The sequence below is a fragment of the Oryx dammah genome, unplaced genomic scaffold (genome assembly GCF_014754425.2).
Source record: "Oryx dammah isolate SB20612 unplaced genomic scaffold, SCBI_Odam_1.1 HiC_scaffold_18, whole genome shotgun sequence".
NCBI classification, from domain to species: Eukaryota; Metazoa; Chordata; class Mammalia; order Artiodactyla; family Bovidae; genus Oryx; species Oryx dammah.
In genome coordinates, this window is record NW_024070202.1 from 26914631 (window position 1) to 26934569 (window position 19939).

At 36.1% G+C, this 19939-nt stretch overlaps 1 protein-coding gene across 3 annotated transcripts in view; it reads right to left on the reverse strand.

Annotated features, from left to right (window-relative positions):
• The window catches only part of SNX13 (sorting nexin 13), a 150142-nt gene that overhangs the window by 55133 nt on the left and 75070 nt on the right, over nucleotides 1-19939 (reverse strand). For all 3 annotated transcript variants that reach the window (XM_040260615.1, XM_040260618.1, XM_040260617.1), the window contains 6 exons: nucleotides 17936-18057; nucleotides 17745-17846; nucleotides 16263-16351; nucleotides 9675-9758; nucleotides 4773-4911; nucleotides 4303-4391 (listed from right to left, as the gene is read on the reverse strand). In XM_040260615.1, the coding sequence (XP_040116549.1) occupies nucleotides 4303-4391; nucleotides 4773-4911; nucleotides 9675-9758; nucleotides 16263-16351; nucleotides 17745-17846; nucleotides 17936-18057 (625 nt within the window). The remainder of the gene's footprint in view (nucleotides 1-4302; nucleotides 4392-4772; nucleotides 4912-9674; nucleotides 9759-16262; nucleotides 16352-17744; nucleotides 17847-17935; nucleotides 18058-19939) is intronic.

Sequence of the window (19939 nt, forward strand, 5' to 3'; positions counted from 1 at the left end):
TAGGTGATATATAAAGGAAAAGCCAATGATTTGAAAAGAGGAGGAAAAAACTTTTCTTGTAATTAGTGTCTCCTCTTCATATAAGTACGTAAGAACAACAACAGATTACTGATTTGAAATTACTGGGGTAAAGCAATCTACTGCAAATTGCACTCATTTCACATACTAGCAAGGTAATGCACAAAATCCTTCAAGCTGGACTTCAACAGTATATGAAGCAAGAACTTCCAGATGTACAAGCTGGATTTAGAAAAGGCAGAGGAACCAGATCAAATGGCCAACATCCGTTGGATCATCGAAAAAGCAAGGGAATTCCAGAAAAACATCTGCTTTACCGAATATGCTAAAGCCTCTGACTGTGTGGATCACAATAAACTGGAAAATTCTTCAAAAGATGGGAATACCAGACCACCTACCTGCCTCTTGAAAAACCTGTATGTAGTAAATAAGTAAACAGTGACAATCAGTCATGGGACAACAGACTGGTTCAAAATTGGGAAAGGAGTATTTCAAGGCTGTACACTGTCACCTTGCTTATTTACTGCTACTGCTGCTAAGTCACTTCAGTCGTGTCCAACTCTGTGCGACCCCATACACGGCAGTCCACCAGGCTGCCCCGTCCCTTGGATTCTCCAGGCAAGAACACTGGAGTGGGTTGCCATTTCCTTCTCCAATGCATAAAAGTGAAAAGTGAAAGAGAAGTCACTTAGTCGTGTCCAACCCTCAGCGACCCCATGGACTGCAGCCTTCCAGGCTCCTCTGTCCATGGGATTTTCCAGGCAAGAGTACTAGAGTGGGGTGCCATTGCCTTCTCCTTGCTTATTTAACTTATATGCAGATGACATCATGCGAAATGCTAGGCTGGATGAAGCTCAAGCTGAAATCAAGATTTCCTGGAGAAATATCAGTCATCTCAGACATGCAGATGCCATCACCCTAATGGCAGAAAGTGAAGAGAACTAAAGAGCCTCTTGATGAAGGTGAAAGATGAGAGTGAAAAAACTGGCTTAAAACTCAACATTCAGAAAACTAAGATCTGGTCCCATCACTTCATGGCAAGGAGAAGGGAAAACAATGGAAACTGACAGACTATTTTCTTGGGCTCCAAAATCTCTGTGGAAGGTAACTGCAGCCATGAAATTAAAATAATTTATTTTTTTTGAAAGAAAAGCTATGACAAAGCTAGACAGCCTATTAAAAAGCAGAGACATCACCTTGTCCACAAAGGTCCACATAGTCAAAGCTATGGTTTTTCCAGTAGTGAAAGTTGGACTATATAGAAGACTGAGCGCCAAAGAACTGATGCTTTCAAACTGTGGTGTTGGAAAAGACTCTTGAGAGTCCCTTGGACTGCAAGGAGATCAAACCAGTCCATCCTAAATATTCATGAGAAAGACTGTTCTTTAAGCTGAAGGTCTAATATTTTGGTCATCTGATGGGAAGAGTCAACTCATTGGAAAAGACCATGATGCTGGGAAACATGGAAGGCAGAAGAAGGGGACAACAGAGGATGAGATGGCTGCATGGAATCACCGACTTGATGGACGTGGGTTTGAGCGAACTCCAGGAGATGGTGAAGGACAAGGAAACCTGGTGTGTTGCAGTCCATGAGGTCACAGAGTTGGACACGACTGAGCGACTGAACAACAAAGCAATCTAGTACCAGTACATGATTCCCCCTATATAAGTCTTCCTCAGATTTTATCACTTCTTGGTTCTATCCAGCAGCATCTCTATAGATATGGGATGGAGAAGAGTATTCACTATCACTTTATTTGTAATAAAAAGAATAAAGCATCTCGAAGACTTTAAGATAAGCAGTATGGTTAAAAAAACTCTATCTCTGAAGATTCTGAATTTTCATCCAAAGGAATACATGCTATGACTTGAGCTATTAAAAAAGGTAAAGCTTCATATTCAAAATAGAGTTGACAAGCTTCCAAACAAAGTTTCTAAATTTTAAAAGGAATTCAGTATCAAAAAGTATTTAGGCAAACAGACTTAAATAATGATGCTTAAGGATCACCAGGGGCTTCCCTGTGGCTCAGCAGTAAGGATCTGCCTGCCAGTGCAACAGACCTAAGAGAGGAGGGTTCAATCCCTCGGTGGGGAAGATCCCCTGGAGGAGGGCATGGGAATCTACTCCAGTATTCTTGCCTTGAGAATCCCAAGGACGGAGGAACCCAACAGGCTACGGTCCATAGGCTCGCAAAGAGTCGAACACGGCTGAAGCTATTTAGCTCGCAGTACACAAGCATCACTAACTCCCAAGATCTAGGTAGGGTAACTAGATAAAGAAACAACAATCACAAGTGAAACCATATTATTCTTCTATTCTGAATTTACATGTGTATATAAATTCATTTTAAAATATAGTTAACTGAACAAAGACGGACATACATACACCTGCACACACATTTATGACAAATATAGGCCTCAAATAATATGTAAGTTATAATTAAACTAGCAAATTAAACTCAAAATTTAAAAATAAGTCTTCTATTCCTTAAGGAATGTAAGTACACTGCAAAATTACAAGACCAAAGAGTCACAAATCAATTTCCAATAGAAAACCAGCATAAAAAAGGTGACTACACCAAAAACTGAAGGTAGTAAAAAATTTGTTTCAAAGCCCCAGATCTCTGCTCTCTTTTACAATAAAACTCATCCCAACAGCTACCTATAACTGACTCCCGTCAGGGTTTTTCTCCACTATTCTACCAAAATGCTCTCATGGATCACCAACAACACCCCTGTGGCAAACCCAACAGTCAATTCTAAATCTTCATCTTACTCAATTTATTAGTAGTCTGTGATACACCTGATCTCTCACTTTTTTTTTTTTAGCATTTTCTATACTTTGCTTCTAGGATATCACACTCCTTTCCTTCAATCTCAACAGTCATTTACAGTTTGTTTGGCTAGATCTTTGACTTTGTCTTAAACACTAGTAACTGAAGGGCCTCAGGACAAAGTCTTTGGTATCTTCTTTCTTAAACGCATTCTTTTAAGTAATCTCATCCAATCTCTCAACTTTAAACAAGCAGCTGATAATCCTGAGGATTCTCAAAGTTTGTTTCATTCACGAAATTTCCCTTGCACTTGAATTTACCAATTAGAATGTCTAGTTTAACATCAAACAGGGATCTCAAGATAAAACATTCAAAACTTGATTCTCTCTTCCAAATTTTCTCCTCCCTCAGTTTTATTCATTTTAGTGAATAACAACACTATTCACGCAGGTGCTCAGTCCAAAAAACTTTGGAATCATCCTTGAGTTCTTTTTTCTCTCTCAACCCATATTTAATACATTAGCAAATATTGTCTCTAATTAACTTCTCACATGAACCCCCCCAGACATCTCTTACTAAACAAAAACAAGAGTCGTGTAAACGATCTGTTAGTTTCCATTCTTGTCTCCACCACTCCACCACAATCTACTCATCACAAAGAGCCCAAATAATCATTTTACCTCCTAAGTCAGATTATGTCACTTGGCAGGGCGAATCTCCAATGGATTTCTATCACAGTCAGATTTTAAAAAATCTTACTATGGAAGGCAAAACCATGTATGCTCTAACCCCTAAGGTTCCTCTCTAATCTCATTCCTACTACAAATCCTATCATACATTCCCATACCATTCACAATGACCTCCTCTAACTCACCAGGCACTTTCCTATTCCAGGGACTTCACATTTGCTCCCACCTTTGCATGAAAGATTTAAAAAAAAAAATTTCACAGGATTCTCTCATATTATTCAGATCTCTCTGTGCTCAAATGTTACCAGATCTCTCAGCATCTATCTAAACCACTTTGACATTCTCTACCACCCTACTTTGCTTTACTTATTTTCTTTCACATTTTAGGTCTTTTTTCTTTTTTTACATTTTATTTTTTCATGTTTCACTTACTTTTACATTTTTTACATAATATATCAATTTATGTATTGGTTTATTTTCTGATTCTGCAACTAAAATGTAAGCTTCATAAGAGAGATTTCCATCTGTTGGATCCATCTAAAATGGTGTCCGATGTACAAAATTCAATAAATGTTGAATTTTGAATAAATAACACATGAGTAGACAAATACATAAATAAAGAAATTTACTTTTCATGTAATATTTTAATCTCATTAGCTTGTTTTAATAAATACACTACATTGTATAATATAATTTTTTTCTAAATTTTTAGTTCTTCTGTAAAATGCCACACTGGTTAATACTCAACCTTTTGTCATTTGCTGGATATTTTAATGAAGAGAAATTATCTATAAATATTAATTCAAGAGTATTTTACTCACTTTGCCTGAATGCAACCGTTGTATTCTTGAGTCACATACTTTCTTCACAAATAATAAGCTATTTATTTGATTTTTGATGGTGTTGATATCTAAAAATAAACAAATTGATTATAAGGTAAAGTGGCAGTGTTACTTGTGAAATACTTTAAACATACACTTACTGTAATTTAACATAATAACCAATGAATACAGCAATTATTTAAAAAATAAATAATGAAATTTTATAAATTATTTAATTAAAATTAAACTATGCAAATTATCTTTAGCGATAACTGCAATAACAAGAGTCTCACATTCAGAAAACTATTATGCTTTATTCTCAGAACATATTAGCATAATAAAAGTCAGATTCAGTTAAGGTGAAAACCATTAATAACATAAAATGACATTTAGGTAAATTCAAGTTTTGTTTGAATATACAGTAATTGTTAAAGAAGTAAAACATTCTTATTCTTAAATAAATTACTTACCATCACCAGCTGTATCTAGAGATCGAAGATACTGTAATTCTTCTGCGGCTTTATCTCTGACTGCTTCGAGCTCTCCAATATTGTCACTCAATTTAATAATGTTCATAAAGGCCTCATAGTTGCAATTAGAATCACGGATCTGAAAATAAAGTTTAAAACACAGATGGGAGGGAGACTCACTTAAATGAAAACAGAATCTTGAGTACCTACCGTGGGCCAGGCACAACTGTCCTCAAACAAAATGAAAATCTCTCTACTCATGGTACTTAAATTCTCTTGGGTCACAGACTATTAACAAAGTAAGAAAGATATATAGCACACTGTGAAGTAAAGAGCACACTCAGAATATCCGATGCCAGCAAGGAAGCCATCCATGGTGACTAGAGCTAAACCAAAGAAAGGCAGATGAGTGCTAAAGGAAAAGCAAACATGATAGAGTTTAGTAAATGGTTTGGCTTTCACTGTGAATGGAATGAAAAGTTATTGGAGAATTTTAAACATTAAGAGTGGCATTCTCTGACATAAATTTAACAAAATCACTGTAACAACATGAATAACTGTTATTTCATCCTTCTTCTCCAGCCACTTGCTATTTAAGATTAAGAATGGAGTAGAACATTAAGTTGGATTTAACCAGAATGTGGTTTCACCAAGCAAATAATAAACAGAGAGAGAAGAAAGGTAGTTGAGAATGTTGTAAAGGATCCAATGACTATGACTGTCAATAAATTTGAGCCAAATAAAACAGTAAAGGGAACTATGAAAAGGTAGCCAACTTGGTTGTCCATTCTAAACAGGAGTCCAAGTACTGGTGATTGCCAAAGTTCAGAACTGTGGGGAAAAGAAGGTGGGGCAATAAGCACCTGAAAAAATGTTCAAAATCATTAATCATCAAGGATGTGCAAATTAACCATAACAAAATGAAAATGCCAAATATCTATCAGAATGTGGAGAGACCAAATTTGGTCTTCACATTCTCAAACAGTGCAAGTAGAAGTACAAAATTATAACACAACTTCAGATAACTACCTGGCGATGTCTCTCACTTTGTGTAAATTTTACTTCAACAATAAAAGAAGTAAGTTATTAAAGACCTGATTTTTCTAAGAATACATTAAGAAACAAGTAAACAGCTGTTCACTAATCTGCTCTAGTAAGAGATAACAATATAAACCAATTAAGTAAACTATTTCATAGTCAGAGAGAAGAGTTTACAATTAACTAGTTTGTCCCCAAAAGATATAAAATATATATTTTGAGATAAATAATGCAAATTGGCCAGTACTATCTTTAGAAATGACTTAAAAACTTAAAACTTCTGTTAGGTAATATGAACATTTTACTTGGAGGATATATGTGACTACTACACTGCTCTAAACTTTTCCTTTCAAATAAACTATACAATTAGGTATCATTAATATGAAATTTACCTGGCAGAAAGAGTAAGAACTGAGCCAATTTTATAATACCTATGTGCAAAGGGTTTTCCACATAAATAATGTCAAGAGAATAAATCAGACAACAAAGCAAGCTAAAGATCCTTTATTGATATATTTTTCTCTTTTAAATATATTTTTTGATATTTTACAGCAAAGCACAATAGTGATCAATCACTGTTTTAAATAAAAAGACCCCAACCATGATACATAACAATAGTATGAGCCCAACTATGCAGAGAACAAGTAAAAATCTGGTGGCTTGAATTCTGTTCTGAGTATGTGCTAAGTCCCTCAAAAATGTTTTTACCATGTAACTAATTATATATTTAATGTAAGTGCAGCAAAATAAAAATTGAAAAGTAAAGAAAAATAGAAATAAAAATAATTCCTAATCCCATGAGTGTGAGATAACCATAATATTCTAGTAAACCTGCATCCTGTTCTGTGCTATAGGTAAGATTATACAGTACTGTAAACTGATTTTTTAAGGTTAGTATATGATATTCATTTTTGCATTACAAAAAAAATCTTTTTAAAGATAGTTACTTTTACTTTACTACTTAAACGTTTTAAAATTTTACCTTTATCCTACTTCTTAAAAAATCACTTATGACATAACCAGTACTTGTAGTAAAGTAAAATAAACAAAAGAGAAAACTTAAAATTTTCAGGATCCTACCTCTCTACAACAAAGGATGAGATGGTCGGGTGGCATCACCAACTCATTGTACATGAGTTTAGGCAAGCTCTGCAAGTTGGTAATGGACAGGGAAGCCTGGTGTGCTGCAGTCCATGGGGTCACAAAGAGTCAGACAGGACTCAGCAACTGAATTGACTGACCTCTCTATTAACATTTCAGTCAGTATACAACTTATCAGAATCAGAGTCATTCATAAATATATAATTACTTATATATTTATTTTTAAAGGAATAGATATCTATACATACATCATTTTTAGTTGTCCTTTTCACATAAAAAATAAACACATCTTTTCATATTCATAAAGACATCATAGTATAAAGACTATTTATTGCATCAATATTCCTAAATTATTCCTCTATTTTGTTGTTCAGTTGCTCAGTCCTGTCCGACTCTGCGACCTCATGGACTGTAGCACACAACAGGCTTTCCTGTCCATCACTATCTCCCAGAGTTTGCTCGAACTCATGTCCACTGAGTTGGTGACGCCATCCAACCTTCTCATCCTCTGTAACTCCCTTATCCTCCTGCCCTCAATCTTTCCCAGCATTGGGGTCTTTTCCAGTGAGTCAGCTCTTCACAGGTGGCCTAAGTATGGGAGCTTCAGCTTCAGCATCAGTCCTTCTAATGAATATTCAAGACTGCTTTCCTTTAGGATTGACTGGTTGGATCTCCTTGCTGTCCAGGGGACTCTCAAAGAGTCTTCTTCAACACCACAGTTCAAAAGCGTCAATTATTTGGCTCTCAGCTTTCTTTACAGTCCAATTAGCACATCTGTACATGACTACTGGAAAAATCAGCTTTGACTAGACAGACTTTTGTTAGCAAATTGATATTTCTACTTTTTAATATGCTGTCTAGGTTTGTCACAGCTTTTCTTCCAAGGAGCAAGTGTCTTTTAGTGTCATGGCTGCAGTCACCGTCCACAGTGATTTTGGAGCCCAAGAAAATAAAGTCTCTCACTGTTTCCATTGTTTCCCCATCTATCTGCTGTGAAGTGATGGGACCGGATGCCATGATCTTAGTTTTTTGGATGTTGAGTTTCAAGCCAGCTTTTTCACTCTCCTCTTCCACTTTCATCAAAACACTCCTTAGTTCCTCTTCACTTTCTGCCATAAGGGTGGTGTCATCTGTGTATCTGAGTTTACTGATATTTCTTCAGGCAATCTAGATTCCAGCCTGAGCTGCATCCAGCTCAGCATTTGCATGATGTACTTTGCATGTACATTAAATAAGCAAGGTGACAATGTATAGCATTGATATACTCCTTTCCCAATTTTGAAACAGTCTGTTGTTCCATGATTGGTTCTAACTGTTGCTTCTTGATCTTCATACAGGTTTCTCAGGAGGCAGGTAAGGTGGTCTGGTATTCCCAACTCTTGAAGAACTTTCCACAGTTTGTTGTGATCCACAGTCAGAGGCTTTAGCTTAGTCAATGAAGCAGTAGATTTTTCTTTCTAGAATTTCCTTGCTTTTTCTATGATCTAACGGAAGTTGGCAATTTGATCTCTGGTTCCTCTGCCTTTTCTAAATCCTCCTCATACATCTGGAGGTTCTCAGTTCATGTACTGTTGAAGCCTGACCTGAAGGATTTTGAGCATTACCTTGCTAGTACGTGAAATGAGTGCAATTGTGCCTTTATGCTGAACACTTATATTGCGTTCACTTTTTTTAGTATTATTAGCAAGACTGCCATTAGTAGTTTTAAATTGGATTGTTATAATCTCGCTTATTAGCACTTTAGGATAAATTTCAGGAGCAGAATTCCTAACCAAAGGTTTTTTTTCCTTTCAGTTATGGGGATATGCAAATTTTTAAAGTCCTAGGTACAGCCTAGCAGGACTCTAAATAAGCCGACAAAGGAAATGAAAAATTAAGTTCTATGAACTCCATGAAAGATTCTAGGAACACAAGGCTAGGAAGACAATGTCTGCCTACAGGGGACCCATAATCTGATGGGAGAGACAAACACTGTAATAGCGACAACAATGTAAAAAGGCAAGTCTGAAAATGGATATGACTGTAAACAAAGAACAATCAAATACTTCCTTCCTAGAAAAGCTAGACTGAGTAAAAGAAGACAATGTGGGAGAGAAATTTCAGATTCATAAAAAGGAATCAAAGATTTAGGTAACCACCAAAGTAATTCCCAGCAATAGCCCATTTACACACACTTCCTCAACCATTAATTTACTGAGGAAAAACATACATAATCAGAAAAAAAAATTAGAACTAGCAAACTTAATAACCACTAACCCTTTGATACATCTGATGAATGAGAAAACTATGAGTTATCTAACTTATTGACATACTAAGCAACTTACAGAAACGTATCTAGAACTTAGATCTTATTCTCAATCTAACGTTCTTTCCCTCTATGTTTTCCTCTACTATTTACCATAAAATTTAAATTGCATGGTACTTAAGTAGTTCAGATTAATTTGAAATCAAACAGCAGTTTTAAGAAGTACTTATCATCTATACACACAGATAAGAAAACATCCTTTTTTAAATTTAAATAAGTAGAAACAGCAGGAACACTGTGAAGATTATCGTATCAACCTACTTCCTTAAGGGAAATCTGGCTAGTACATTCAACACAGAAGCAAACAGAAATATTGAAAATATAAAAGATTACCTTGAGATATATTTTTACTTAATTTCTTTAATAAATTATTGCTTAATCATCCTGACCTCCAAATCATATTTATACCTTTTAAAAAACTGTTTTAAAACAAGAGCTGCATTTTAGAAAGTACATACCATCCATATGATATATTGATTAATATAATCAGGATCACTGAGTTGATTTATCAATGGAAGAAGAACTCCACGTGCAAGGATTTCCTGGACAAAAATTGTAAAACACAAAAACAAATTTAATCTCATACACTTCTCAAATCAATAGCACAGTGTAAATTTCCTAATTCAATGCTGTTACTGAAGAAAGGTAAGGTATGGATAAAAGTAAACTTGGTAAATGACATGACTTACAAAACGATGAGCTAGCATATATCAGTTGGATAAAATGAAGCCATCTATATCAACTTAGATACATGGCCACAATAGTAAATACAGTTGAGTGAAAAAAAGCAAAAGTATACCTCTAAAAAGTTAGCATTTATATCCATTTTTAAAAGGCAAAACATGGCACTATATGTATTTATGGACTCCTACATCGATATTAAAGGTATAAAAACAAAAAAAGAAAAGATAACATCAGAACAGTGACTGCCTTCAAAGGAGTCAAGGGAGGGTAGACAACTACAGCAAAATGTTAACACTGCTTAAATCTGGTTTGTTGGTGCATAAATGTCTACTGTATTAACTCTCTATACCTGTTTGTTTGAAATTTATCTAATACAGGATAATAAAAATAAAATAACATTTATGGTAACACAATTATTTAACATTCTTTGACTATACCTTCTCATTCTCTGCAGCTGTTTACACTTTTATCAAGATTCTGGCTCTCCTCCTAGGATTGCCTACAGAATTAATTTTCCAATTAAATAAACCCTGATTGTTCTGATGAACACTATTCACTTATATGTTTAAAATACACGCATGCTTTGTATTTACGGCATTTATCACATACCATTCTTTAAGTAATTCTGTGTCTTCCACTTAATACACTACAGTTCTTTAGGAACTTTTTGTATGTGAGTGGAGATTAGTTAAAAGAGATAAAAGACTTACCTGTCTTCAAAAATACTCTTATCTTCTCAAGGTCACTGTCTTAAATATAGCATGACTTTGATAAACATTAAACAATGCAAATAAAAAACTAAGTGGCTCAGATGGTAAAGCCTCCGTCTACAATGTTGGGGAAACCGGGGTTCAGTCCCTGGGTTGGGAAGATACCCTAGAGAAGGAGATGGCAACACACTCCAGTATTCTTGCCTGGAGAATCCCATGGACAGAGGAGCCTGGCGGGCTACAGTCCCATGGTGTCGCAAAGAGTAGGAAATGACTGAGCGACTTCACTTTCACTTTCAAACTTAGACAATAGTCTACCTGTTTAATCTTCAGTCCTCTATGCTTGTGATATCTAGATTTATGAAATAGCATTTCTTATGAATACTAGAAAGGCTAAATAGCCACAAGTTTAACAGGATGTTTCACTTTTCTAAGTAAAGGACCAATTTATTTATTTATTTCCAGATTTCTAATTTATCTGTGTCGTTTTCTGGCGTAAGTTCACAGAAGAGGGCCTTCAGTTTGTTTTCCTTTAGAGAAATATTTTATATAAATTCTACTTCTATAAGTTTTACAAGTCTTTAACAACTTTTATCCCATGGTCAATTAATATTTCTAAAAGGCACTAGTGGAGGTTCCACTAACTTTTTGAAATGTGTTTTGAATCTTCCAGTCTCAAATTAGAAAACTGCTTATTCTGGATCAGGTTTAATCTCTAACTTTTAAAAAATTATATTTATCTAATTTCTTCCCTCAAATTATGTATCTGACCACACACGCTCAAATTTTTAAATGTATTCTGTAATGATAAAATTCACAAACAAAAAAGTGTTTCATTGAAAGTTTATTTTCAAAGTGAGTAAAAAACATATGGGTAACCTTTTGGAATAAGTTTACTGCTTCATATTAGTTAAGGCAAACAATCCTTACGTCTCTGAAAACTACTCTGATCTCCTAATTGTCATGAAAGAGTCTGGTTAGCCGTGTGTATGTGTATGTCTGTGTGTTTAGTTGCTCAGTCATGTATGACTCTGCAACCTCATGGACTATATAGCCCACCAGGCTCCTCTGTCCATGGGATTCACCAGGCAAGAATACTGGAGTGGGTAGCCATGTCCTTCTCCAGGGGATCTTCCTGATCCAGGGATCGAAACCGGGTCTCCTGCATTGCAGGCAGATTCTTTATCATCTGAACCACCAGGGAAGCCCTTGGTTAGTCATATGACTCAATGATTCCTATACAGTTTTAGTGAGAGCAAAATATTGCAAATATTATAAAATATGTGGCAATTTTCATATAATTTTCATGTACTTGAACACAAGCATAAGCTGTCAAATATTAAGATTTAAAAGTTACAGAGTCACTGAGGCCATGAATCTTTAAATAAATAAAACACGGTAATGGGAGAAAGCAGAGGCAATTAAATAGCAATAACTCAGTCAAATGCTGTGATTTGTACAACTCATATAAAGGATTCATATAAAGGAAAGAACTAAGAACTCTCTGTTATTTAATCTGAACAAAGTGTCTTTTGGGAAAGCCTACATTTAATTATCAACAAAAGAAAATGATAAAGAACTATCAAGTTAATAGAAAAACAAACTGACCACAGAGCTCTACAATTACATTCACTCAATTAGACTCAAGCAAAAAGAAATGAAATATTGCCTAAAAGAGCAATCTATGGCAAACCATATTTGCTCTTTCTTTAAACAACCCTACTTATTTTAAACATTTTAAACCCATGTAACAATACTGATCATCATTCCTGTCTCCTAAAAGTCAGTTTAATTTTTAAAGAGTAGCAGTAGCATGTGCCCCATGCCAGCAACAAGGTCAATTAGGTTTCCTCTCAGATCACGAACTCCTTACCATCAAATTCAGACTTAAATTGAAAAAAGTAGGGAAAACCAATAGACCATTCAGCTATGACCTAAATCAAATCCCTTACGATTATACAGAAGAAGTGACAAAAAGATTCGAGGGATTAGATCTGATAGAGTGTCTGAAGAAATATGGATGGAGATTCAAGACACTGTATAGGAGACAGGGATCAAGACTATCCCCAAGAAAAAGAAATGTAAAAAAGCAAAATAGCTGTCTGAAGAGGCCTTACAAATAGCTGTGAAAAGAAGAGAAGTGAAAAGCAAAGGAGAAAAGGAAAGACATACCCATTTGAATGCAGAGTTCGAAAGAATAGCAAGGAGAGATAAGAAAGCCTTGCTCAGTGATCAGTGCAAAGAAATAGAGGAAAACAGAATGGGAAAGACTAGTGTTCTCTTCATGGAGAAGGCAATGGCACCCCACTCCAGTACTCTTGCCTGGAAAATCCCATGGATGGAGGAGCCTGGTAGGCTGCGGTCCATCGGGTCCTGAACAGTCGGACACGACTGAGCGACTTCACTTTCACTTTTCACTTTCCTGCATTGGAAAAGGAAATGGCAACCCACTCCAGTGTTCTTGCCTGGAGAATCCCAGGGGTGGGGGAGCCTGGTGGGCTGACATCTACGGGGTCGCACAGAGTTGGACACAACTGAAGTGACTTAGCAGTAGCAGCAGCAGAGTTCTCTTCAAGAAAATCAGAGATACCAAGGGAACATTTCATGCAAAGATGGGCAGAATAAAGGACAGAAATGGTATGGACCTAACAGAAGCAGAAGATATTAAGAACAGGTGGCAAGAATACACAGAAGAACTGTACAAAAAAGATCTTCATGACCCAGATAATCAGAATGGTGTGATCACTCACCTAGAGTCAGACATCTTGGAATGTGAACTCAAGTGGGCCTTAGGAAGCATCACTACAAACAAAGCTAATGGAGGTGTTGGAATTCCAGTGAAGCTGTTTCAAATCCTGAAAGATGATGCTGTGAAAGTGCTGCACTCAATATGCCAGCAAGTTTGGAAAACTCAGCAGTGGGCACAGGACTGGAAAAGGTCAGTTTTCATCCCAATCCCAAAGAAAGGCAATGCCAAAGAATGCTCAAACTAATGTACAATTGCACTCATCTTACATGCTAGTCAAGTAATGCTTAAAATTCTCCAAGCCAGGCTTCAACAGTACGTGAACCGTGAACTTCCAGATGTCCAGGCTGCATTTAGAAAAGGCAGAGGAACCAGAGATCAAATTGCCAACATCCGTTGGACCATGGATAAAGCAAGAGAGTCAATAAAGAAAAACATCTATTTCTGCTTTATTGACTATGCCAAAGCCTTTGATTGTGTGGATCACAATATACTGTGGAAAATTCTGAGAGAGATGGGAATACCAGACCATCTGACCTGCCTCTTGAGAAACCTGTATGCAGGTCAGGAAGCAACAGTTATAACTGGACATGAAACAACAGACTGGTTCCAAATCAGGAAAGGAGTACATCAAGGCTGTATACTGTCACCCTGCTTATTTAACTTATATGCAGAGTACATCATGAGAAATACTGGGCTGGAAGAAGCACAAGCTGGGATCAAGATTGCCAGGAGAAATATCAATAACCTCAGATATGCAGATGACACCACTCTTATGGCAGAAAGTGAAGGAGAACTAAAGAGCCTCTTGATGAAAGTGAAAGAGGAAAATGAAAAAGTTGGCTTAAAACTCAACATTCAGAAAACTAAGGTCATGGCATCTCGTCCCATCACTTCATGGCAAAAAGATGGGGAAACAGTAGAAACAGTGTCAGACTTTATTTTTGGGGGCTCCAAAAATCACTGCAGATGGTGACTGCAGCCATGAAATTAAAAGACACTTACTCTTTGAAAGAAAAGTTATGACCAACATAGACAGCATAGTAAAAAGCAGAGACATTACTTTGCCAACAAAGGTCCATCTAGTCAAAACTATGGTTTTTCCAGTAGTCATGTATGGATGTGAGAGTTGGACTGTGAAGAAAGCTGAGTGCCAAAGAATTGATGCTTTTGAACTGTGGTGTTGGAGAAGACTCCTGAGAGTCCCTTGGACTGCAAGGAGATCCAACCAGTCCATCCTAAAGGAAATCAGTCCTGAATATTCATTGGAAGGACAGATCCTGAAGCTGAAACTCCAATCTTTTGGCCACCTGATGCGAAGAACTGACTCATTAGAAAAGACCATGATGCTGGAAAAGACTGAAAGAGAAGGAGAAGGGGACAACAGAGGATAAGATGGCTGGATGACATCACCAACTCAATGGACATGAGTCTGAGTAAACCCCAATAGTTGGTGATGGACAGGGAGGCCTGGTATGCTGCAGTCCATGGGGTTGCAAAGAGTTGCACACGACTGAATGACTCAACTCAACTGAACTAAGCATTAAAACTGATTATCTGATTGGTATATGTTATGTGGCAGGCACTGTGAAAACCAGTAACTACACAGTGATACAGAATACAGAAATGAAGAAATGGCCCCTGTCCTGTAGGGCTTGGGATTCCATTAGGGGAAAGAGGCATCAAGCAAGTTAACCCAACAATCAAACTTTCATGTTAAAATATGGTAAATGTTAAGAAGGAATACAGTACCTACCTATACTAATAGGGAATTATGAGGGGGCTTTTAGAGAAGGAGGTATTTCTGAGGAAGTGAGATATGAGGGACAAATGTAATTTAGCCAAAGGAATAAGGCAAATGAAATAAGCAGATGAAAAAAAAAGAGTATGAGATAACCTATAGTGGAGAGAAATGGCACTTTGGAAAAGCTTGTGTGGTTGGAATACAGTGATGGCATGGAATGAAGGCCAGAGAGGTTAAACAAAGCCGCTCACCCACAGTCTTATTGTAAGCCTTTTAAAAGGACTTAAGATTTAAAACATTTGCTGGGGTGGTCATTACAGGGATGAAGAAAAAGCTTATAAAAGGTAGACAGGATTTGGAGGCAAGAGTAAGACTTCCACCTTGTGCATGCAAAGTTTAAAAGGGCTGTGCATCAATGAAATATGATTTTAGGAGGCAGCTGGTGGACAGTTCAGAAGGGAAAGATATAGATTTGAAAGTTATTAGCATTTGGATGGTGTTTAAAGTCACAGGGAAGGATTAGCAAGAAAGCACAACTTGTCTATTTAAAAGTTAAGCAGAGTATCAGGCAGGCAAAGATTGCTCCAAATAATCAGCATGAATGAATATGATGACTGATTAACAGTATCTTCCTTCAGTGGTAAATGTGAATCTAGACACAGACATGCCAGATGTTGACAATGACCAGCCCAAGTCTTCAATGTATAAAATCTATCAAACTCTTCTCATCAAAATCAAGCATTTTCTATTCATTTCACAGTATCATTACCCTACCTGAAAGTGCACTGAACTGAAGTTAGAGAGCTATCAGGATACTGCTAAATTGATACTGCTTAAATAATAATAAGCAAAAAAGCACAGTTTAGGAACTGAGGTATTGTCCAGGAACCTCTAGGGTATAGCGAAAGGAAAGCAAACAGTAGTATTTTCAGAATGGAGCAGGATAGTTAATGGAATATGCTTGTGTATTTCTGTGTTCCAAAATTCCTTAGTTTTAATATTTACAATACAATAAATATTGATAGACAAAGCCCACATAAACAGAAGCTATTGGGGTCCTTAATAATTTTTAAGTGTGTAACAGGGTCCTGGGACCAAAAACTTGGTAATTACTACTCTAAGTTTCTTTACAGCCATGTATTTGTTACGTGTTTAAGCTTACCCTGACAAAGTATCGCATGATCTTGTTCTGGAAATCTCCAGGAGGTAGCAATAAATATAATAAGACCTCACACAAATCCCTTAGGAATCCTAGAAAAAAAAAAAGGGGGGGGGGGAGCTATAACAACAGAAAATACAAAATCTCCACCTACTCTTGATATAAAACACAAAGTGGCAGGATTAAGCAGTTTGCTGATTATACAAGCTTATTATCTTAGTAATTAATCAGTATTCAATAAAAATCTTTGTTATTCTCCAAATAGCAAATATTCATTAATCAAAGTAATACACACTTTTTTACTTTGCCCAGTTCTACCCTACATCTATGAGATGGCTGGATGGCATCACCGACTCGATGGACATGAGTTTGAGTAAACTCCGGGAGCTGGTGATGGACAGGGAGGCCTGGTGTGCTGCGATTCACGGAGTCGCAAAGAGTCGGACACGACTGAGCAACTGAACTGAACTGAACCCTACATCTTGAGTTGTTGAGAAACTTCAATTACAAAAGTGTTTCTCCCCAAAAGTTTCAGTTGCACCAAGTATTCTACTCTTTTACCACACATCTCTACATACTAAAGTTATCTGCACATTTAAAAATATACTTACAATTCTTTTTCAAGAAAAAACCTCCACTAACTTGGCAGGTAATAAGAAAAAGAACATGCTCTTCTATTTTACTGATTGAAGAGGGCTTGATTTACATAAAAGCACTATACATCATTTTAATTATTTCTTACATTTAGTTATTTCATATTAATGCTAAAGTAGTAGCAATTAAAAACTGAATTGCATAATAAACATAAAAAAGAAAGAAGAAAAAAGGAAAAGAACAGAAAAGAAGGCAAAGAAATAGAAAAGCTGAGCACATTTAAAAAATCTAAGAAAACAATTTCCACAACTAGCAATGCTTTTTTGACTTGCTCATATGCTGACACTTCCTGGGAAGGTAATTATATAACTGATAATCAAAACAATATGCCAAGTAGCACGGACTCGGTTATTGTAAAACTAGGAAAAGACAACATCCTCAGCTAAAATTTATCTGGTCTAACCTCTCAAAAAGAAAAGTCAATCCAACTCTATAAATTTCATTTGAAACATTATCATCATTCCCTTAGAAAATATTTATGATAATAGATGTACTCTTGAATTAGAAATAGTAAACTCAAGATGAAGATAAAATTACTACAGATCAAAAAAAGTAAATTCATAAGGATAAAATGTTTGTGTGTGCTGTATTTTAAAAGACAACAAAAGAAGTTCTCTTTAATTGAAAAAGCTCTTTTTAAAAGAAAAAAGAATCTGGAAATTTACTTTTAAGAGTTAAAAGTAGTGTTTTTACTAAGCTTCCTGTCCTGTAAGAATAACTTTACTCTTAGATTTTACCCTGTTATTTGTTAAATGGTTCTGCTAATGGTTCTGCTTGACTCTACTAATGTGAACAGTTAATATGCTCAAAAAGTTAAATTAAAAAGAAAACCTTCTTCATCTTTGGGAGAAGTGCACACTAGGTCACGGCAAACGTCCTTTTCCATTTCAACTTCAACTTCAAAGAAGGTATCTACAAGATCTTCTGCTGTACCTGGACAGAAAGGGAACAATTCAAGATTAGAGAATAATAAAACCAGATTTTAAAATCCTAATTTTCAAAGGGGATAAAGATATTATTACCTTTCACTTGATCATCTTTCTCTGTTATCTTTTGTTGGGCCTTTCTGAATACTCGTAGGTGTGTGCCAAAATCATCTACAAGGCGTGTAGTAAAATAAGGTTGCCAGTCTATTTCTTTAGACCTTATAACAAACACATTACATAAAAGAATGACTTTTTTAAATCAAAAAGTAAATTTATTCAATGACTATTGAAAAACAACATGATCATCACAGACAGAGATTTTGTCCATTTAATTAGTATTACATCTTAGCATTCCTTTTCAAAAGCCCCATAGTTTATCAAATCCATTTAAACTCTTGAACAGTACTCTTTGAAGTATTTTATGTGTTGAAGCTTAAAAGCACTAAATGCTTAAAATAAAAAAAAAGGAAAGATAACAGGCAATTTCTCATCCCAGACATAACAACACATTAAGAACTGAGAATGCTTTTGCTTGTTTTTAAAAGAGCACTTGGGATTTTTGATTCTTTCTTAATCCTTTCTGAATTCTCCACATTCTTCCATTTAGTTATACACTCCAAGTTTTGAACCAAATACCTTTGGTGTGAGCCTGACTGGTTTCTGTTTGCATATATAAACACTTAAAAACTCAACTATTCAAAATAACTATAGTCACTTGGAAATGGTTTAAAGAATAATGTATAAAATACCACACTTACCCCTGAAAAAGGTGGTAACTAATTTTATTAAGCTACCTAGTACTATTATAAAAGAAGACTTCAACAAATACCGCTAATCTAGCACACCAGTGAAACATAACAAATACAATAGATAAATACAAAACAGATCACACATCTCTTTTGATTAAGGGATATTTTTAAACAAGCATTTTTTCAATGCTGTTTTCTTTATATTAACACTAAAATTAATTCATCCCTTTAGGAACATACCAAATAGAAGGCAAAGAGTCTATTCATAAAGATGCTGAGCAATAAAGGAGAAAAAAAAAAAGTACACATGGTGGAGAGGTCTGACAGAATGTGATCCACTGGAGAAGGGAATGGCAAACCACTTCTGTATTCTTGCCTTGAGAACCCTGTGAACAGTATGAAAAGGCAAAATGATAGGATACTGAACGAGGAACTCCACAGGTCAGTAGGTGCGCAATATGCTACTGGAGATCAGTGGAGAAATAACTCCAGAAAGAATGAAGGGATGGAGCCAAAGCAAAAACAATACCCAACTGTGGATGTGACTGGTGATGGAAACAAAGTCCGATGCTGTAAAGAGCAATATTGCATAGGAACCTGGAATGTCAGGTCCATGAATCAAGGCAAATTGGAAGTGGTCAAACAAGAGACGGCAAGAGTGAACATCGACATTCTAGGAATCAGCGAACTAAAATGGACTGGAATGGGTGAATTTAACTCAGATGACCACTATATCTACTATTGTGAGCAGGAATCCCTCAGAAGAAATGGAGTAGCCATCATGGTCAACAAAAGAGTCTGAAATGCAGTACTTGGATGCAATCTCAAAAACGACAGAATGATCTCTGTTCGTTTCCAAGGCAAACCATTCAATATCACCATAATGCAAGTCTATGCCCCAACCAGTAACGCTGAAGAAGCTGAAGTTGAATGGTTCTATGAAGACCTACAAGACCTTGTAGAACTAACACCCAAACAAGATGTCCTTTTCATTATAGGGGACTGGAATGCAAAAGCAGGAAGTCAAGAAACACCTGGAATAACAGGCAAATTTGGCCTTGGAATACGGAATGAAGCAGGGCAAAGACTAATAGAGTTTTGCCAAGAAAATGCTCTGGTCATAGCAAACACCCTCTTCCAACAACACAAGAGAAGACTCTACACATGGACATCACCAGATGCTCAACACCAAAATCAGATTGATTATATTCTTTGCAGCCAAAGATGGAGAAGCTCTATACAGTCAACAAAAACAAGACTGGGAGCTGACTATGGCTCAGATCATGAACTCCTTATTGCCAAATTCAGACTTAAATTTAAGAAAGTAGGGAAAACCGCTAGACCATTCAAG